Source organism: Osmerus mordax, chromosome 24 (assembly GCF_038355195.1).
Source record: "Osmerus mordax isolate fOsmMor3 chromosome 24, fOsmMor3.pri, whole genome shotgun sequence".
Classification (NCBI taxonomy): Eukaryota; Metazoa; Chordata; class Actinopteri; order Osmeriformes; family Osmeridae; genus Osmerus; species Osmerus mordax.
The window spans coordinates 109,999-127,500 of NC_090073.1; the positions used below are offsets into that span (position 1 = coordinate 109,999).

At 44.5% G+C, this 17,502-nt stretch overlaps 1 protein-coding gene and 3 long non-coding RNA genes across 7 annotated transcripts in view; 2 read left to right on the top strand and 2 right to left on the bottom strand.

Annotated features, from left to right (window-relative positions):
* Positions 1 to 4,265: 4,265 nt before the first annotated feature.
* LOC136933017 (uncharacterized) lies at positions 4,266 to 5,466 on the top strand. The gene is made up of 3 exons (XR_010874791.1): positions 4,266 to 4,434; positions 4,562 to 4,682; positions 4,989 to 5,466. It is a non-coding gene; the product is annotated as an uncharacterized lncRNA (long non-coding RNA).
* A 2,068-nt stretch (positions 5,467 to 7,534) lies between these two features.
* Positions 7,535 to 8,735, bottom strand: LOC136933020 (uncharacterized). The gene is made up of 3 exons (XR_010874792.1): positions 8,567 to 8,735; positions 8,319 to 8,439; positions 7,535 to 8,012 (listed from the first exon to the last, which is right to left on the bottom strand). It is a non-coding gene; the product is annotated as an uncharacterized lncRNA (long non-coding RNA).
* A 2,211-nt stretch (positions 8,736 to 10,946) lies between these two features.
* LOC136932947 (uncharacterized) lies at positions 10,947 to 13,441 on the bottom strand. The gene is made up of 6 exons (XR_010874787.1): positions 13,277 to 13,441; positions 12,905 to 12,979; positions 12,644 to 12,679; positions 12,272 to 12,346; positions 12,011 to 12,046; positions 10,947 to 11,567 (listed from the first exon to the last, which is right to left on the bottom strand). It is a non-coding gene; the product is annotated as an uncharacterized lncRNA (long non-coding RNA).
* A 1,310-nt stretch (positions 13,442 to 14,751) lies between these two features.
* Positions 14,752 to 17,502, top strand: part of LOC136932885 (latent-transforming growth factor beta-binding protein 1-like) — a 14,901-nt gene continuing 12,150 nt past the window's right edge. The window contains exons 1-4 of one of the 4 annotated variants that reach the window (XM_067228186.1): positions 14,752 to 14,808; positions 15,118 to 15,616; positions 15,909 to 15,973; positions 16,166 to 16,366. In XM_067228186.1, coding sequence (XP_067084287.1) covers positions 15,916 to 15,973; positions 16,166 to 16,366 — 259 coding nt within the window. In that variant the 5' untranslated portion in view covers positions 14,752 to 14,808; positions 15,118 to 15,616; positions 15,909 to 15,915. Of the gene's footprint in view, positions 14,809 to 15,058; positions 15,617 to 15,908; positions 15,974 to 16,165; positions 16,367 to 16,900; positions 17,077 to 17,502 lie in introns of those variants that run through there. The other 3 variants (XM_067228187.1, XR_010874780.1, XM_067228185.1) reach the window with 3 other exon arrangements.

Consider the following 17,502-nt stretch of genomic DNA (forward strand, 5'->3'; position numbering starts at 1 on the left):
GGTCTACGCCTAAAACTTAAACAGACGACTGACCTGCTGTGACTTAATGGGGTGAGATAGCCCCCCTGTCACTTACCCTAACCCCAACCTGGGAGGGTCTACGCCTAAAACTTAACCGGAAGGCTTACCTACTGTGACTTTAAGGGGGTAAGATAACCCCCCTGTCACTTATCCTAACCCCAACCTGGGAGGGCCTACGCCTAGAACTTAACCGGACGACTAACCTACCGTGACTTAATGGGGTGGGATAGCCCCCCTGTCACTTATCCTAACCCCAACCTGGGGGGGGTCTACGCTTAAAACTTGACCGTTGCTTCCCCCCAGTGGGTTTATCTCTGATCACTGGGCCACCTCACTGAGTCATTTTTTCTAACCCCAACCAGTGAGAGTTCACGCCTAAGCGGGTCGAAGCACGAAACTGCTGGGCTCGAGGGATCATCAGACATCAAACCTGATTTATAATCTGAGGATGTGTACCTTGACCCCTTTGGGATCGGGACTCCAAGGATCAATACCATAGTTGGAATAATAACTCGGTTTCAAACAATTTATGACTTTTATATACTCTGATGGTGTTTACTTTGTCCCCAGGTGGACAGAGACCCTCCAGATAATAACTTCTACTAACTACAAGGGGCCTTTCTGACCCTGAGCATGCTTCCGCATTGACCCTGCTACCTGAACATGTCAAGTGGATACGGAGACGGCTATCCATGTGCTCGACCTATACTTATATATTATGCATTGTTTCTTACTGTATGTTTATATATTACTGTCCCTCTGGGTGCTCCTCACTCACCTTGTGTCGGGTGGCGAGCACTTCAGGGGTTACCCGGCCTGGGTTCCCCTCGGGGTTCCTTGAGGGGCCTAGCCCCTGTTCGGATGTGGTGGATGACTCAGCATTGGCATAGCGTGTGCCTCAGTCCTGAGCCTAAGTGGGTCGAAGTACCGAACTACTGGGCTCGGGGGATTTTCAGACGTCAAACCTAACCCGCCGGAGCATACAAGGCTGTGATCTGAATCCACATCAGGATGCCACCAATTTACCTGCCTGTTATATTGGGACCACTAACTTGTTCGCACCGTCTCCCTCCACTAGCGATCCAACCCTTTCATGCAACACCTCCTAGCTGGGCACGGGGATATGCCCCTCTAATTTGTGCATGGCAGATCTCCAGTCAGAGACATGGAACTAGATGTGCTGAGACTTCCGTTGGGACACATTTTTGGAGATGGGACCGGCCGCACACTGGGTTGATGTGGCGAGGGTACTGGTTTTATATGATGTACCCGCATGTGATTAAAACTCGCAGCCATGTACATTGCTTCTCCTGATTCTCGCGGTGTGACTAGAGACCTACCGGGCGGGCCTTCGCTCTTTTTCACGAGGAACCCAGGTTATGTATCAGAACGTCGCATTTTGGGTCCATCTCACGCCGTTTAGCATGCTTAGCTTAGCATTGTTAGCCTAGCCCGACGCGTTATTCGGTAGGTTTAACATGACCCACACGTTTTTTGCTTACTTAGACGTTTTTGTTAGCTTAGCATAACCTAGCTTAGCCTAGCTTAGCATTATTAGCCTTTACCCAATTCGCTACTTTGCATGTTAGTTATGATCTATATCGTTTTTTGACCAATCTAGACGGTTTTTGTTAACTTAGCCTAGCTTAGCATTGTTAGCCTTTACCCAACTCACTAATTTGCATGTTAGACATGGTCTATATCGGTTTTTGACCAAATTGGATGGTTTTTGTTAGCTTAGCCTAGCTTAGCATTGTTAGCCTAACCTAGCTTTGTTAGCCTAGCCCCTCAATTTCTGCCGCTTAGCGTTTGTCCACACGGTTCACGTCGTTTAGATTGGTTTTGTTAGCTTAACCCTACTTAGCATTGTTAGCCTAACCTGACCTCATATTAGAAATCCAGTGGTTCGGGTTAGTTCAGCACTTTGCTCACGCTTTTGAGGCTCCCGTACATGGTTCCTACTTATATAAGCCCCTAGGTTAGCCGAGCCCCCCTTCACTGGGGCGCTCTACTCCTGGTGGGCACTCTAGTCAGTTACCTTCAACCCGAGGCCTATCATCTCCGTCTCTCTGGTGTCCCTCCCTGCAACCAGGTTTAGTGGGGACACCCACACGCTAGTTGGGACTTGGGGCTCTCTCACATCATGGAGTGTGATCCCTCTCCCTGTGTTTAGTTTGGTTTTTTGAGTACCCGGACACCGTCACCTCTATCAGGGTTCGCCTCCCCTGGATACACTTAGGTGCTCTGACTGGGACCCCCCATTCTCTACCTGATCTGGATGGTATCGCCTGTTAGACACAAATAAATCTGATGTGGAGCCTTCTGGGAGAAGATACAATACACTTGTTTTGGATTTAAAGACCTCCATTGATCGCGTACGCGCGTCTGGACTTCTCCTCCAGACCTGGGTCCACAATACAAACTGTCCCTAATGTCCCCTGCATTCACAACATTCTCACCTAGAAGACCGTGGATGTGTTGGCTGGGGCTTCGACTAATTGACCTTACCAGCTCGCACAGTGGGGGGACCGCTTAGGGGGTGTGGATTTAGTATGGAGCCAGAATGGCCCCCATCAGACTGTCCGTGGAATGGTAGACCTTCCTACTCAGCCTGCCACAGCCGGTGGCCTTTGATTAGCGGGATATTTTCCCTCTAGCCTTTAGCCCGATTCCCCTTAACCCTCACGCTCTCCTTAGCTGAACGAGTGCTTTCAAAGCGCGGGGGAAGAAATATGTATCTCCAGTTAGCAGCAACGTACAATCATGAGGGTAGGCTCATTTGAAAGGCCTGATGTAGGCCTTGACTTGTAATGCCATTCCGACGGGCGCACGTGCATTTCCGCGACACAGCTAGCGAGACAAAACTTCAAACAGAGCTACCGAAATGGGGATCTTATTTTCGGGTCTAGAAAACCACTCTACCCGGTTCCCCCTAGTCTAACTTGAATTACAAAAGTGTCCCCGATCGAATCCCAGGTTCGGGCGCATTACTGTGAATTTCAAGGGCATTTTGTCTGTGGCTGAAAGAGTGCTTTCAAAGCGGGGGGAGAAATATGTATCTCCAGGAGGAGGGCTCGGCTAACCTACGGGCTCATATTAGTAGGAACCAGGTATAGAAGCCTCAAAACCGTGAGCTAAGTGCTGAGCTAATTCAGAATAGCTACATTTCTAATATAGGATCAGGCTAGGCTAACAACGCCAGGTAGGGCTAAGCTAGCAAAGGCAATCCCGTCGGTCTTGAAGGCGTGGAAAATGTGAAACGGTGGAAAACTGAGAGGCTAAGCTAACAATGCTAAGCTACGCTAAGCTAGCAAAACCACCCCGGTTGGTATAAAACGCATGGAAAATGTGAAACGGTGGAAAACTGAGAGGCTAAGCTAACAATGCTAAGCTAGGCTAAGCTAGCAAAACCACCCCGGTTGGTATATAACGCATGGAAAATGTGAAACGGTGGAAAACTGAGAGGCTAAGCTAACAATGCTAAGCTAGGCTAAGCTAGCAAAACCACCCCGGTTGGTATATAACGCATGGAAAATGTGAAACGGTGGAAAACTGAGAGGCTAAGCTAACAATGCTAAGCTAGGCTAAGCTAGCAAAACCACCCCGGTTGGTATATAACGCATGGAAAATGTGAAACGGTGGAAAACTGAGAGGCTAAGCTAACAATGCTAAGCTAGGCTAAGCTAACAAAATCGCCTAGTTTGGTGAAAAAAACGTGTGGAACATGTCTAACATGCCAATTAACGTGCCGGGTGGAAGCTAACAATGCTAAGCTAAGCTAACAAAAATGTCTGAGTTAGAAAAAAACGTGTGGGTCATATTAAACCTGCCGAATGCCACGTCGGGCTAGGCTAATGATGCTAAGCTAAGATAAAAAATGCTAAATGAAGCCAGGTAGACCCGAGACGCGATGTCCTAGTATATAACCTGAGTTCCTTGTGAAAAAAGTGGATGCCCGCCCGGTGGGCCCCTAGTCACACCGCGAGAATCAGGAGAAGCGAGATACATGGCTGTGAGTTGTCACATGCGGGTAAATCATATAAAACCAGTCCCCCCGCCACATCAACCCACTGAACGGCCGGTATCATCTCTAAAAATTGTCCAAACGGAAGTCTCAGCACATCTAGTTCCATGTCTCTGACTAGGAGATCCGCCTTGCACAAATCAGGGGGGGGCATATCCCAGTGCCCAGCTAGGAAGTGTTGCATGAAGGGGCCACAACTGCGTTTTACGCGTCTGGTCTTCCATCCCGTACCTCTCTTCCATTCAAAGTACTGTTCCTGACGTCCTCTGGGTCAAACTGTCCCTTCTGGGACTCCTTGGCCGTGTTGTCTGGGCTATCGACGAATTGGCTGACCAGCTTAACATTCAGGAGGACCTCTCGGGGTGGTGATGGAAGTCGTGTGGAAGCAGGTTGGCTTGGTTTTCATATGGTCTGTTCTATGGTAGCATTATTCGATGGGTTGCTGTTCTTCTTCTTCCAGTGGTTCCATTTATGTATTTACTTATGCATATCTGGGCTTCTCTCATCCTACCATAGTGGACCCCGAGCTGTGTTGCACGGCGTTCTCTCTCGCTCTACCCCAGGTACTGACTGGCCTACCGCCGGTCTCAGGCCCTGACATGCCTTGGGCCCTGTCAGATGGCACGCCTATTGAACAGTAGGTTATCCTGCTAGCTTTTAGAGTAGTTGTACACATCCTCTTCCTGTTGTGTTTACTCTTCCTCCCCTCTTTCTCTTCTTCTTATCATTATCACTATTGTCATTATTGTATTATCTAGTCCTGTACTTTAGTCTGTGTCTAGTTCCCATTCACATGGTTGTAGCTTAGCTCATTTGATTGTTACCTTATCCTTGCAGTTCCTTTAGCATGCCACATCACACCAACAAACAGAAAAAACCCACACACACCTCACTGACCCTCACGCTGTTTCTCCCTCTCTCTTATGCCTACTGCCCTTCCAAGCGGGACCCGGCATTGAGAGGACGTGACATGCTGTGAGCGGGTCTTCTGGACCTCCACCCGGAAGGCCCTCGCCTCCCACAACCCTCCCCACCGAACCCGTTTCCTGCGATAGGACAGCTGATAGAATGGAGGATGTGAGGGATGTTGCGTCCCCACACACCGGTGGCCCTCAACCCCTCCCCTCCTCTCCTGCGAAGCCAGCTCTGCAAGATGACTCTGAACTGACTTTTAGCATTACCCATGCACACACTGACTGCTGCTAGACTCTGTGACTGCTCCTTACTCACCGTCTTTGTCTAGAAAATGTAAATACTGTATGAAAGTGTCCCTCCATGTTATGTTTAATGGCCTGCCAACAAGATACACAAATTTGACAAGTGTGGTTGTTTTGCTATACAGGACCCTAATCCTTCACCCACTGATGTGCCTGTCATGTCTGAGATTTGTCATGCCTTGAATACACTGTGATTTCTCTCGACTCCTGGCCTCTTCTGGCTTATTCATCTACACACCCACTGATAGATAAGCACGATGATGCATCCTGTCCTATTATCCACCTTCCACACTGCCCCTTGTCATCTTATTTATTGTGGCTATTAATAACAATTAATACCTTTTGAACTGCCACCTCCTGTTCAATCCATACCATTACACTTAGTTTTACCTGTGCACTTACCCTAGGATACTATTGCTTGCTTGCTCACTTGGTATATTTATGGACTCTTGTGCCCTTTCACTGTGCATTGACTTCTCCCTTTATGGAGGAGAATTTCTTCCACTCACCTCTCCTTCTGGCCTTACGTGCTCCTCATTATTCATACTGACTACTGATTCTTACTGATTCTAATGACTGTTGGATTACTGTTGACCTTTTATATCCCCTCTTTTTGTGCCTTTATTCCCTGCTTCCTTAGTACTGACTCTTGACGTTAGGATTAGGAACTTTTTAATATGATCCACTCCTAAACCTTATCTCCATTAACACACCACTTCACACCTATTTTAAGATCGATTTTATTCCATTTCTTATCTCCTCTCCTATATCTCTCATTGTCATCTTCTCCTCTCATCTCTAGCTGTCTCCCACGTCGCTCACTTTTTGTGAACGGCTTCCCTGGGAATTCCCTCTGTGACGGCCGCTTATCTGACGTCACTGCACGGATCTCCGTTTTCTTTTTACACTAAGTCAATGTTCGTTTTTTTTTCCGTTTATCTTATATATTCTTCCGTTTTGCCACGTCCCCCGATTTTGGTCGCACTACTTTTCTTTCTCTAATTTCCTGGGATTTATGCCCCTTGCAATTCTTTTTATAAGCTTCTATTTACGTTCTGCCCACCAGCCGTTTCGCCGTTAGCTACTTCCGGGTTTTAGCATACCCACGTCCCTTCCGGTCCCTGCATTGTCAATCATTCGATCTCCCCCATAGATATATATAAACACTAGATGTCTTACGGCTGAGTCTAGAACGTCCGCACATGGTGGCCATCTTGCTACAGTCAAGTCGCTCACCCTTAACATTGTGTTGACTGTAGCAAGATGGCCACCATGTGCGGACGTTCTAGACTCAGCCGTAAGACATCTAGTGTTTATATATATCTATGGGGGAGATCGAATGATTGACAATGCAGGGACCGGAAGGGACGTGGGTATGCTAAAACCCGGAAGTAGCTAACGGCGAAACGGCTGGTGGGCAGAACGTAAATAGAAGCTTATAAAAAGAATTGCAAGGGGCATAAATCCCAGGAAATTAGAGAAAGAAAAGTAGTGCGACCAAAATCGGGGGACGTGGCAAAACGGAAGAATATATAAGATAAACGGAAAAAAAAACGAACATTGACTTAGTGTAAAAAGAAAACGGAGATCCGTGCAGTGACGTCAGATAAGCGGCCGTCACAGAGGGAATTCCCAGGGAAGCCGTTCACAAAAAGTGAGCGACGTGGGAGACAGCTAGAGATGAGAGGAGAAGATGACAATGAGAGATATAGGAGAGGAGATAAGAAATGGAATAAAATCGATCTTAAAATAGGTGTGAAGTGGTGTGTTAATGGAGATAAGGTTTAGGAGTGGATCATATTAAAAAGTTCCTAATCCTAACGTCAAGAGTCAGTACTAAGGAAGCAGGGAATAAAGGCACAAAAAGAGGGGATATAAAAGGTCAACAGTAATCCAACAGTCATTAGAATCAGTAAGAATCAGTAGTCAGTATGAATAATGAGGAGCACGTAAGGCCAGAAGGAGAGGTGAGTGGAAGAAATTCTCCTCCATAAAGGGAGAAGTCAATGCACAGTGAAAGGGCACAAGAGTCCATAAATATACCAAGTGAGCAAGCAAGCAATAGTATCCTAGGGTAAGTGCACAGGTAAAACTAAGTGTAATGGTATGGATTGAACAGGAGGTGGCAGTTCAAAAGGTATTAATTGTTATTAATAGCCACAATAAATAAGATGACAAGGGGCAGTGTGGAAGGTGGATAATAGGACAGGATGCATCATCGTGCTTATCTATCAGTGGGTGTGTAGATGAATAAGCCAGAAGAGGCCAGGAGTCGAGAGAAATCACAGTGTATTCAAGGCATGACAAATCTCAGACATGACAGGCACATCAGTGGGTGAAGGATTAGGGTCCTGTATAGCAAAACAACCACACTTGTCAAATTTGTGTATCTTGTTGGCAGGCCATTAAACATAACATGGAGGGACACTTTCATACAGTATTTACATTTTCTAGACAAAGACGGTGAGTAAGGAGCAGTCACAGAGTCTAGCAGCAGTCAGTGTGTGCATGGGTAATGCTAAAAGTCAGTTCAGAGTCATCTTGCAGAGCTGGCTTCGCAGGAGAGGAGGGGAGGGGTTGAGGGCCACCGGTGTGTGGGGACGCAACATCCCTCACATCCTCCATTCTATCAGCTGTCCTATCGCAGGAAACGGGTTCGGTGGGGAGGGTTGTGGGAGGCGAGGGCCTTCCGGGTGGAGGTCCAGAAGACCCGCTCACAGCATGTCACGTCCTCTCAATGCCGGGTCCCGCTTGGAAGGGCAGTAGGCATAAGAGAGAGGGAGAAACAGCGTGAGGGTCAGTGAGGTGTGTGTGGGTTTTTTCTGTTTGTTGGTGTGATGTGGCATGCTAAAGGAACTGCAAGGATAAGGTAACAATCAAATGAGCTAAGCTACAACCATGTGAATGGGAACTAGACACAGACTAAAGTACAGGACTAGATAATACAATAATGACAATAGTGATAATGATAAGAAGAAGAGAAAGAGGGGAGGAAGAGTAAACACAACAGGAAGAGGATGTGTACAACTACTCTAAAAGCTAGCAGGATAACCTACTGTTCAATAGGCGTGCCATCTGACAGGGCCCAAGGCATGTCAGGGCCTGAGACCGGCGGTAGGCCAGTCAGTACCTGGGGTAGAGCGAGAGAGAACGCCGTGCAACACAGCTCGGGGTCCACTATGGTAGGATGAGAGAAGCCCAGATATGCATAAGTAAATACATAAATGGAACCACTGGAAGAAGAAGAACAGCAACCCATCGAATAATGCTACCATAGAACAGACCATATGAAAACCAAGCCAACCTGCTTCCACACGACTTCCATCACCACCCCGAGAGGTCCTCCTGAATGTTAAGCTGGTCAGCCAATTCGTCGATAGCCCAGACAACACGGCCAAGGAGTCCCAGAAGGGACAGTTTGACCCAGAGGACGTCAGGAACAGTACTTTGAATGGAAGAGAGGTACGGGATGGAAGACCAGACGCGTAAAACGCAGTTGTGGCCCCTTCATGCAACACTTCCTAGCTGGGCACTGGGATATGCCCCCCCCTGATTTGTGCAAGGCGGATCTCCTAGTCAGAGACATGGAACTAGATGTGCTGAGACTTCCGTTTGGACAATTTTTAGAGATGATACCGGCCGTTCAGTGGGTTGATGTGGCGGGGGGACTGGTTTTATATGATTTACCCGCATGTGACAACTCACAGCCATGTATCTCGCTTCTCCTGATTCTCGCGGTGTGACTAGGGGCCCACCGGGCGGGCATCCACTTTTTTCACAAGGAACTCAGGTTATATACTAGGACATCGCGTCTCGGGTCTACCTGGCTTCATTTAGCATTTTTTATCTTAGCTTAGCATCATTAGCCTAGCCCGACGTGGCATTCGGCAGGTTTAATATGACCCACACGTTTTTTTCTAACTCAGACATTTTTGTTAGCTTAGCTTAGCATTGTTAGCTTCCACCCGGCACGTTAATTGGCATGTTAGACATGTTCCACACGTTTTTTTCACCAAACTAGGCGATTTTGTTAGCTTAGCCTAGCTTAGCATTGTTAGCTTAGCCTCTCAGTTTTCCACCGTTTCACATTTTCCATGCGTTATATACCAACCGGGGTGGTTTTGCTAGCTTAGCCTAGCTTAGCATTGTTAGCTTAGCCTCTCAGTTTTCCACCGTTTCACATTTTCCATGCGTTATATACCAACCGGGGTGGTTTTGCTAGCTTAGCCTAGCTTAGCATTGTTAGCTTAGCCTCTCAGTTTTCCACCGTTTCACATTTTCCATGCGTTATATACCAACCGGGGTGGTTTTGCTAGCTTAGCCTAGCTTAGCATTGTTAGCTTAGCCTCTCAGTTTTCCACCGTTTCACATTTTCCATGCGTTATATACCAACCGGGGTGGTTTTGCTAGCTTAGCCTAGCTTAGCATTGTTAGCTTAGCCTCTCAGTTTTCCACCGTTTCACATTTTCCATGCGTTATATACCAACCGGGGTGGTTTTGCTAGCTTAGCCTAGCTTAGCATTGTTAGCTTAGCCTCTCAGTTTTCCACCGTTTCACATTTTCCATGCGTTATATACCAACCGGGGTGGTTTTGCTAGCTTAGCCTAGCTTAGCATTGTTAGCTTAGCCTCTCAGTTTTCCACCGTTTCACATTTTCCATGCGTTATATACCAACCGGGGTGGTTTTGCTAGCTTAGCCTAGCTTAGCATTGTTAGCTTAGCCTCTCAGTTTTCCACCGTTTCACATTTTCCATGCGTTATATACCAACCGGGGTGGTTTTGCTAGCTTAGCCTAGCTTAGCATTGTTAGCTTAGCCTCTCAGTTTTCCACCGTTTCACATTTTCCATGCGTTTTATACCAACCGGGGTGGTTTTGCTAGCTTAGCGTAGCTTAGCATTGTTAGCTTAGCCTCTCAGTTTTCCACCGTTTCACATTTTCCACGCCTTCAAGACCGACGGGATTGCCTTTGCTAGCTTAGCCCTACCTGGCGTTGTTAGCCTAGCCTGATCCTATATTAGAAATGTAGCTATTCTGAATTAGCTCAGCACTTAGCTCACGGTTTTGAGGCTTCTATACCTGGTTCCTACTAATATGAGCCCGTAGGTTAGCCGAGCCCTCCTCCTGGAGATACATATTTCTCCCCCCGCTTTGAAAGCACTCTTTCAGCCACAGACAAAATGCCCTTGAAATTCACAGTAATGCGCCCGAACCTGGGATTCGATCGGGGACACTTTTGTAATTCAAGTTAGACTAGGGGGAACCGGGTAGAGTGGTTTTCTAGACCCGAAAATAAGATCCCCATTTCGGTAGCTCTGTTTGAAGTTTTGTCTCGCTAGCTGTGTCGCGGAAATGCACGTGCGCCCGTCGGAATGGCATTACAAGTCAAGGCCTACATCAGGCCTTTCAAATGAGCCTACCCTCATGATTGTACGTTGCTGCTAACTGGAGATACATATTTCTTCCCCCGCGCTTTGAAAGCACTCATTCAGCTAAGGAGAGCGTGAGGGATAATGGCTCCTCTCTATGGTTATCAGTGATACACTGTGATTCAAAGTGAAAATATTAATTCCTGGGGTGTGTATGGTGTGTTTTTTGTGAGAACGGACTAAGTTGTCAGGTAGTATATGGTATTACAATATGGGTCGATCCAAGATGACACATTGAAACATTCTTTATTGTATTCAGTACATTTCAAACAGTAAATGTAATAAACAGACAGACCTCTTCAGTACAGATACTCACTTGAATCTTAAATGTATTCACTGTAAGATTACAATTGAAAGAGGACGGCGAGCGTCTATGCCATATGAATTAGTCTCAATTTGGCTGTTGAAATTTTCAGAGGGCTGTACAGTAGAAACATGTTCAGAAATGTCTGGTTTCCTACTAAACCAGCGATATGTGTTTCTGTGCACATAACATTGATTATTGACAGGTTGACTAACATAGCTATTGCCTCGAGTACGAGTACCGTGATATCCATCAGTCCTACGTGTTGTCCTGTGTGAATCAACTAACGAAGTGGAGGGCCGCTGTATAAGTCTCCGCCAACTAGACCCGCCTCTGGAGCGTGTATCCTCTCGTTCATTACAATCTCTGTGAAGCGTGCGGTTCGTGTCTCGGTTACCGACCCCGGCCGGTCTACTGTTGATCGTTGGTTGTCTGTGGATAAATGTGTCAGGCCTATGTCGGGGCTGGTATACGTGGACTCCGTTGTCTGGTAATCTTTGATGAAAGCGTTGTGAGCGGGTAGGGTAATCACGTCGGCCATCTCGCCGATACGACGACACACCGTCAGAATCACCTATAGAATATGTTCATCAAACAAAAAAAATGTGGGACGATTACTAAGTGTGTGTGGGACAATGTGGGACATGTTACCAAAACTAAAGTACACATTTAAAATTGGGTGCTACCACTTCATTTGTTTTTGAGGGGAATCATTGCATCTTGATTGAATTAAGGTTAAGAAATAGGCTAATATAAATTGGCCGTGACATTATCAACAAATGTAGGCTATTTTGTAAGCTACTGAGAAAATAATTAAGCTTGTTTACTATATCCTTCTAATTTTTAAAAGGTATACATGTATTGTATATATATTGTTCCATATTGTTTATGAAATGTCTAAGTCAATTTACATTATGTAGGCCTAGCTTAATAATATAACCAAGAATTACAAGTAATATCCAACACAGGGAATGTACAAAATACTTTTAATGTAATTGAGACAAAATGAAAATTTACCGGGTTGGGGGTTTCCTATCGGATATGAACGGCGACCTTTAAATGAGGAATGAGACTTGTATCAGAGCATGTCCTTACAGTATACAATATTTTACAAGCGCTATGACAATTCTTTCAATACTTTACAATAAGTTCTACAGCTGTATATGTAATTTAAAACATGGCGGCGCCCGGTTCTTTTATATAACCCAGACATAAAATGGGTTGGCCCCCCTCTGTCAATTTTTTTATTGCTTCCAGAGAGTCAAACCATAACCTCACCTCTAGTTGTAATATTTCGCCGAGGCGAAGGGGCCCTCTGTGGGGGTTCAGATATTCCTCCGTAATCCTGTTCGTCTAATATTCAAGGGAGAAAAATTATACAAAAGTATAGACGGCGTCGCCTGCATTATCAATTTATATTTAGGATAGACTTGTGTTAGTCAATGCATGTTCTAGGCATAGCTTCATATTATAACCCAAGGGGGTTATAAAGGTATACTATGCAGTGTACATAAATGCTCTGTACACTTACACATCAAGCAAAATAACACTACAATAAAACAGCTTAGGAATACACAGGGTTGAAGACAGCTGGACAGTAGAGTATAGCCTTATTCTAGAAATACATCTAAAAACAAAATGAAAATTTACCGGGTTGGGGGTTTCCTATCGGATATGAACGGCGACCTTTAAATGAGGAATGAGACTTGTATCAGAGCATGTCCTTACAGTATACAATATTTTACAAGCGCTATGACAATTCTTTCAATACTTTACAATAAGTTCTACAGCTGTATATGTAATTTAAAACATGGCGGCGCCCGGTTCTTTTATATAACCCAGACATAAAATGGGTTGGCCCCCCTCTGTCAATTTTTTTATTGCTTCCAGAGAGTCAAACCATAACCTCACCTCTAGTTGTAATATTTCGCCGAGGCGAAGGGGCCCTCTGTGGGGGTTCAGATATTCCTCCGTAATCCTGTTCGTCTAATATTCAAGGGAGAAAAATTATACAAAAGTATAGACGGCGTCGCCTGCATTATCAATTTATATTTAGGATAGACTTGTGTTAGTCAATGCATGTTCTAGGCATAGCTTCATATTATAACCCAAGGGGGTTATAAAGGTATACTATGCAGTGTACATAAATGCTCTGTACACTTACACATCAAGCAAAATAACACTACAATAAAACAGCTTAGGAATACACAGGGTTGAAGACAGCTGGACAGTAGAGTATAGCCTTATTCTAGAAATACATCTAAAAACAAAATGAAAATTTACCGGGTTGGGGGTTTCCTATCGGATATGAACGGCGACCTTTAAATGAGGAATGAGACTTGTATCAGAGCATGTCCTTACAGTATACAATATTTTACAAGCGCTATGACAATTCTTTCAATACTTTACAATAAGTTCTACAGCTGTATATGTAATTTAAAACATGGCGGCGCCCGGTTCTTTTATATAACCCAGGCATAAAATGGGTTGGCCCCCCTCTGTCAATTTTTTTGATTGCTTCCAGAGAGTCAAACCGTAACCTCACCTCTAGTTGTAATATTTCGCCAAGGCGAAGGGGCCCTCTGTGGGGGTTCAGATCTTCCTCCGTAATCCTGTTCGTCTAATATTCAAGGGAGAAAAATTATACAAATTTATAGACAGCGTCGCCTGCATTATCAATTTATATTTAGGAAGCATATATAGGCTATTTAGGTATACCTAAAAAGCCTATATATGCTTCCTAAATATATATGCTAAATATGCTTCCAGAGTCCAAATTTTATACTCACCCATTGTAATTCTCCGTGAGAATTCAGATCTCCATTGTCCGTAATTATTGTACATGTTTGTAGAAAAATACCTTTCTGTCATAACATATGGTCACACAAGGTCATCTGTTTACATGTAGCCTTTTTGTGGCACTTTTAATGTAGGAGGGTCAACGTGCCTCAACCGACGTTGTTTCAATAGAATGTGTATTTCAGCTGTTTCCCAATTGTCAAAATGTCTGTTCAAAAAAGATAAAGAATTTGTTCCTTATTCTAAATGGGCTGGTTGGGAAAACTTGAGATGTTGCCACAACAAATGCATTTGGACATCCATGGTTAACTGTCAGTACATGACATTGTCATAAAATCCACACCAATATTCAAGGCGCATAAGTAGGATAAACATTAACGTGTGCATTTTTGGGCTCCAAAGGACAAGCCAGACTGCGCGTAAACGCCAGTCTGGCAGCCTCACTTTTCGGCTGCTATCATTTCAGTCCAGCCCGTGGGGGAGATAAGATACCTAAATTTAAGATTTATATATGTTTATTGTATGCACCTTCCTGCCAAAGCAAATTCCGTGTCTGTGCAAACTTTGTGTAATTTAAAATGGGACAAGGTGGATTTTTGAAGTTGATAGAACAGACATAATTCTCATTAAAGACTGAAGGCGACTGTAGAAAGGATAATGATTAAAAATGGGTTAAAAATTTGTGAACTATTAACTGAACTCATGTAGAAAGTTGCCCAACACTTGATGGCAGTTAAAATAAGATAACAACTTGGGGCCAACAAATGCAGAACACAAAGGCTATTTCGTAAGAGGCAGCCGGCTGCCTTGAATCTGAGAATGCCATTGGTTGCTTCAAATCATCCGGGAAGCAGGCTACGGAATACAACTCCGGCTACGGGAGTCTATTTTTCATTACTCTGTACCACTTCAACAAACAAGGCAGCTAGAATTTTTTTTATCAACGATTGAATTTGAATTTTAGAAGAAGTAAGAAAGTGTTCTGTGCTTGATGAGAGACACATTCAACAAACTAGGTAAGCTTATTCAGACGCGTCGCAAGTTAAATTTTCAGCAACTGTGAAACGTTCTGTGACATTCAGGAGTCCATAACAGATTATAGGATCATCGCAGTATATTACGTTGAAAATGATCTTCTAACGCATTAACAGTAAACACAGCCTGCGGTCGGAACTAATGTGTGTGAGCTTCATGCGGCCCTATTTTGGGGTAACACACAGCACTGAGAAAGATGTGACGAGACGTGGGCGCGTTCCACAAGAAAATGTTCATATTAAATTAAGTTACTGCATTGACGTTGTAAGAAATGTGTGTTGATTGGCAAGGATTACAACGTTAAGGAGCATTTGGGAACATCTCTCTGACATCGGAAGTGGGCTACGCGCAGCGGAGGACTGTACTATTAGCCAGAAAGCTAAGTTATGCTAGCAAGATTCATAGACAATAACTTTGTGTACGGTTGACAAACAGTAAATGTAATTTGCCAATATGTTTGACAAGAAGACTAGCTAACTAAGTCATGTCGTTGTCTCCAAATCAATATTTCACGAAAGGCCATAGCTTGTAATTTTTTTTGAGGCGAGGTTAGGGTCAACTAAAGCGGCGAGCGATTTAGTGGCTCAATGCATTTTGGACTTAGTGCAATTTCCGAAAAGTGAGATTTGGACTTTTTTTTACGATTTAGCTTCTGCTGTATTGCTACTGTATTATTAAAATGAATGTGTGTGTATGTGTGCAGGTGTAGGGTGATGAGTTGGAGCGCTCTACCACTCACGGGGCTGAGGAGTGCTAATGTGAACACGGACCTCGGGATCTGCTGGGCAGGTGAGACCACACACGCACATTATGCATTGTGTCTGACTAGGATAATGCTGTAATTGCATTTTCCTTTAGAGAGCTGCAAAGTTGCAACTTTCTCAATCGATTTTGCACGCACATGCTATAGGTCTGCTGAGTGGAGGAGGGGGTTGAATCGGCTTGTGGTCAGGAGGGACATCTAGTGGACAAAGAATGTATTGCCTTGGAAACAACACTTGTCTTTTAAACAACTCTCAGCTTAACAAATTATCTTTGACTGTAACAGTTCTACAGACTAACATGTAGACCTTACTTCCAGTGGGAACATGGACATCGGGATCTGCTCGTGTCAATCGGACAAAACCTGGCTGTTTACTGGTGCAGGTGAGACAACACACACAAGCTTGAAATTGTCTAAGATTTCAACTTGGCCACTACTGAGCTCTTCTATTGTGGTCTCTAGGGACGATATTGTCCCAATATACCAAATCAGTAGTCGATGCTAAATGCTATTCTGTTGCTTGATATATTGATATCAATATATATATTTATATATGATACATTTTTTCTCCCCAGCCAAGTTCAAAGAAATATGTGCCGGAGGGATGGGTTACACCGTCTTGCCCAAACCACCCAATCGCATCCAACCCGATGCTAACAGGCCTGTCCGGGAGCATGTGATCACCCCCCAGGAGCCTGTGGTCCAGCGCCTGCCCTTCCCTGAGAAGCCAACGGAGGCCCTAAGTGTCACACAGAGACAGCTGCCTTCTGTGCCAGGTGAGTCTATGTCCCGTTCTGAACACGGTTCTCAAACAACACCTACAGTTAGGTCCATAAATATTTGGACATTGACACAATTTTCATCATTTTGGCTCTGTATACTGTGGAAGAAATTGGGATTTCCTGTGTGCTTACATTAATCACTAATCAATATAACTAGTCATTGGATACTAATTAGTATGTTCTCATGTAAGCTTGCTATTAATAAGATTAGATGGTGTCTATGTGTCAGGGTTAATAGATGTTCGTGATCAGGAGAAAGTACTGGGTAAACGTCCTTTGTCATGACTACAAGGAGAGCTCCAACTATGAACTCTCTAGTGTGAGAGTTGTCATGTGTTGGGAGCAGTGAATCTTTTTCTCTGAGACTGTTGTAATGTCATTCCTGCCTGACTGTCACAATCTATGTTTACATTGTTGTGCCCTATAAAAGATGGTCCTCCGGCTTTCCGAGAGACCTGGTTGAGACCTAAGCTTGGTGTTGTGTTGTCATTTATGGTCAGAAGACTGGTTTTCTCTCCCAATCTGCAGATTGATAAATACGTATTAAAACCCATAACTCAACTGAACTTAGTCACTCCGTTTATGAAGAGGCGGACAAACACTTTCTTCATCAATTGGCGTTGTCGAGCAGCAGGATTACAGAACCAGATCAAGGAGAGACCCACGGCAGCACCAGTATAAAGCAGAACCCGTGGTGCACAAAACTAAGAGGTAAGGGGATCCTTTTCCAAAACCCCTTTCACAGACTGCTTTATGCTTGGTGCGCCTGCTGTCCCTCTGCGATGCTGGTAACGTAAACAATTTAAGAACCTTTTATTGTGACGTTCAGTTGGGAGCCTGGTCTTAGCAGACCAGAGTCTGCTAGGCCTCAACAGGAAGAAGATATATTACTTATTGGGACTTTTATTTTGGTTTGAATTGTAACTGTATTAAGTTTAGTTTTGGACTTTTCTTAAGACCAAGCAGAGTAGCAGGGCGGTCAAAATGTATCACAGGCTTTATGCGAGAGACCAACTTTTAAGGGTAAAGTTGTTTTAAACAAGTTAGGGATACTTTGACAATGTAAAGGGGCAGTTAGGCTTTTAACTGACAAGCTTGGCATTTAAATGATCAGCGAGGGACACAATCAA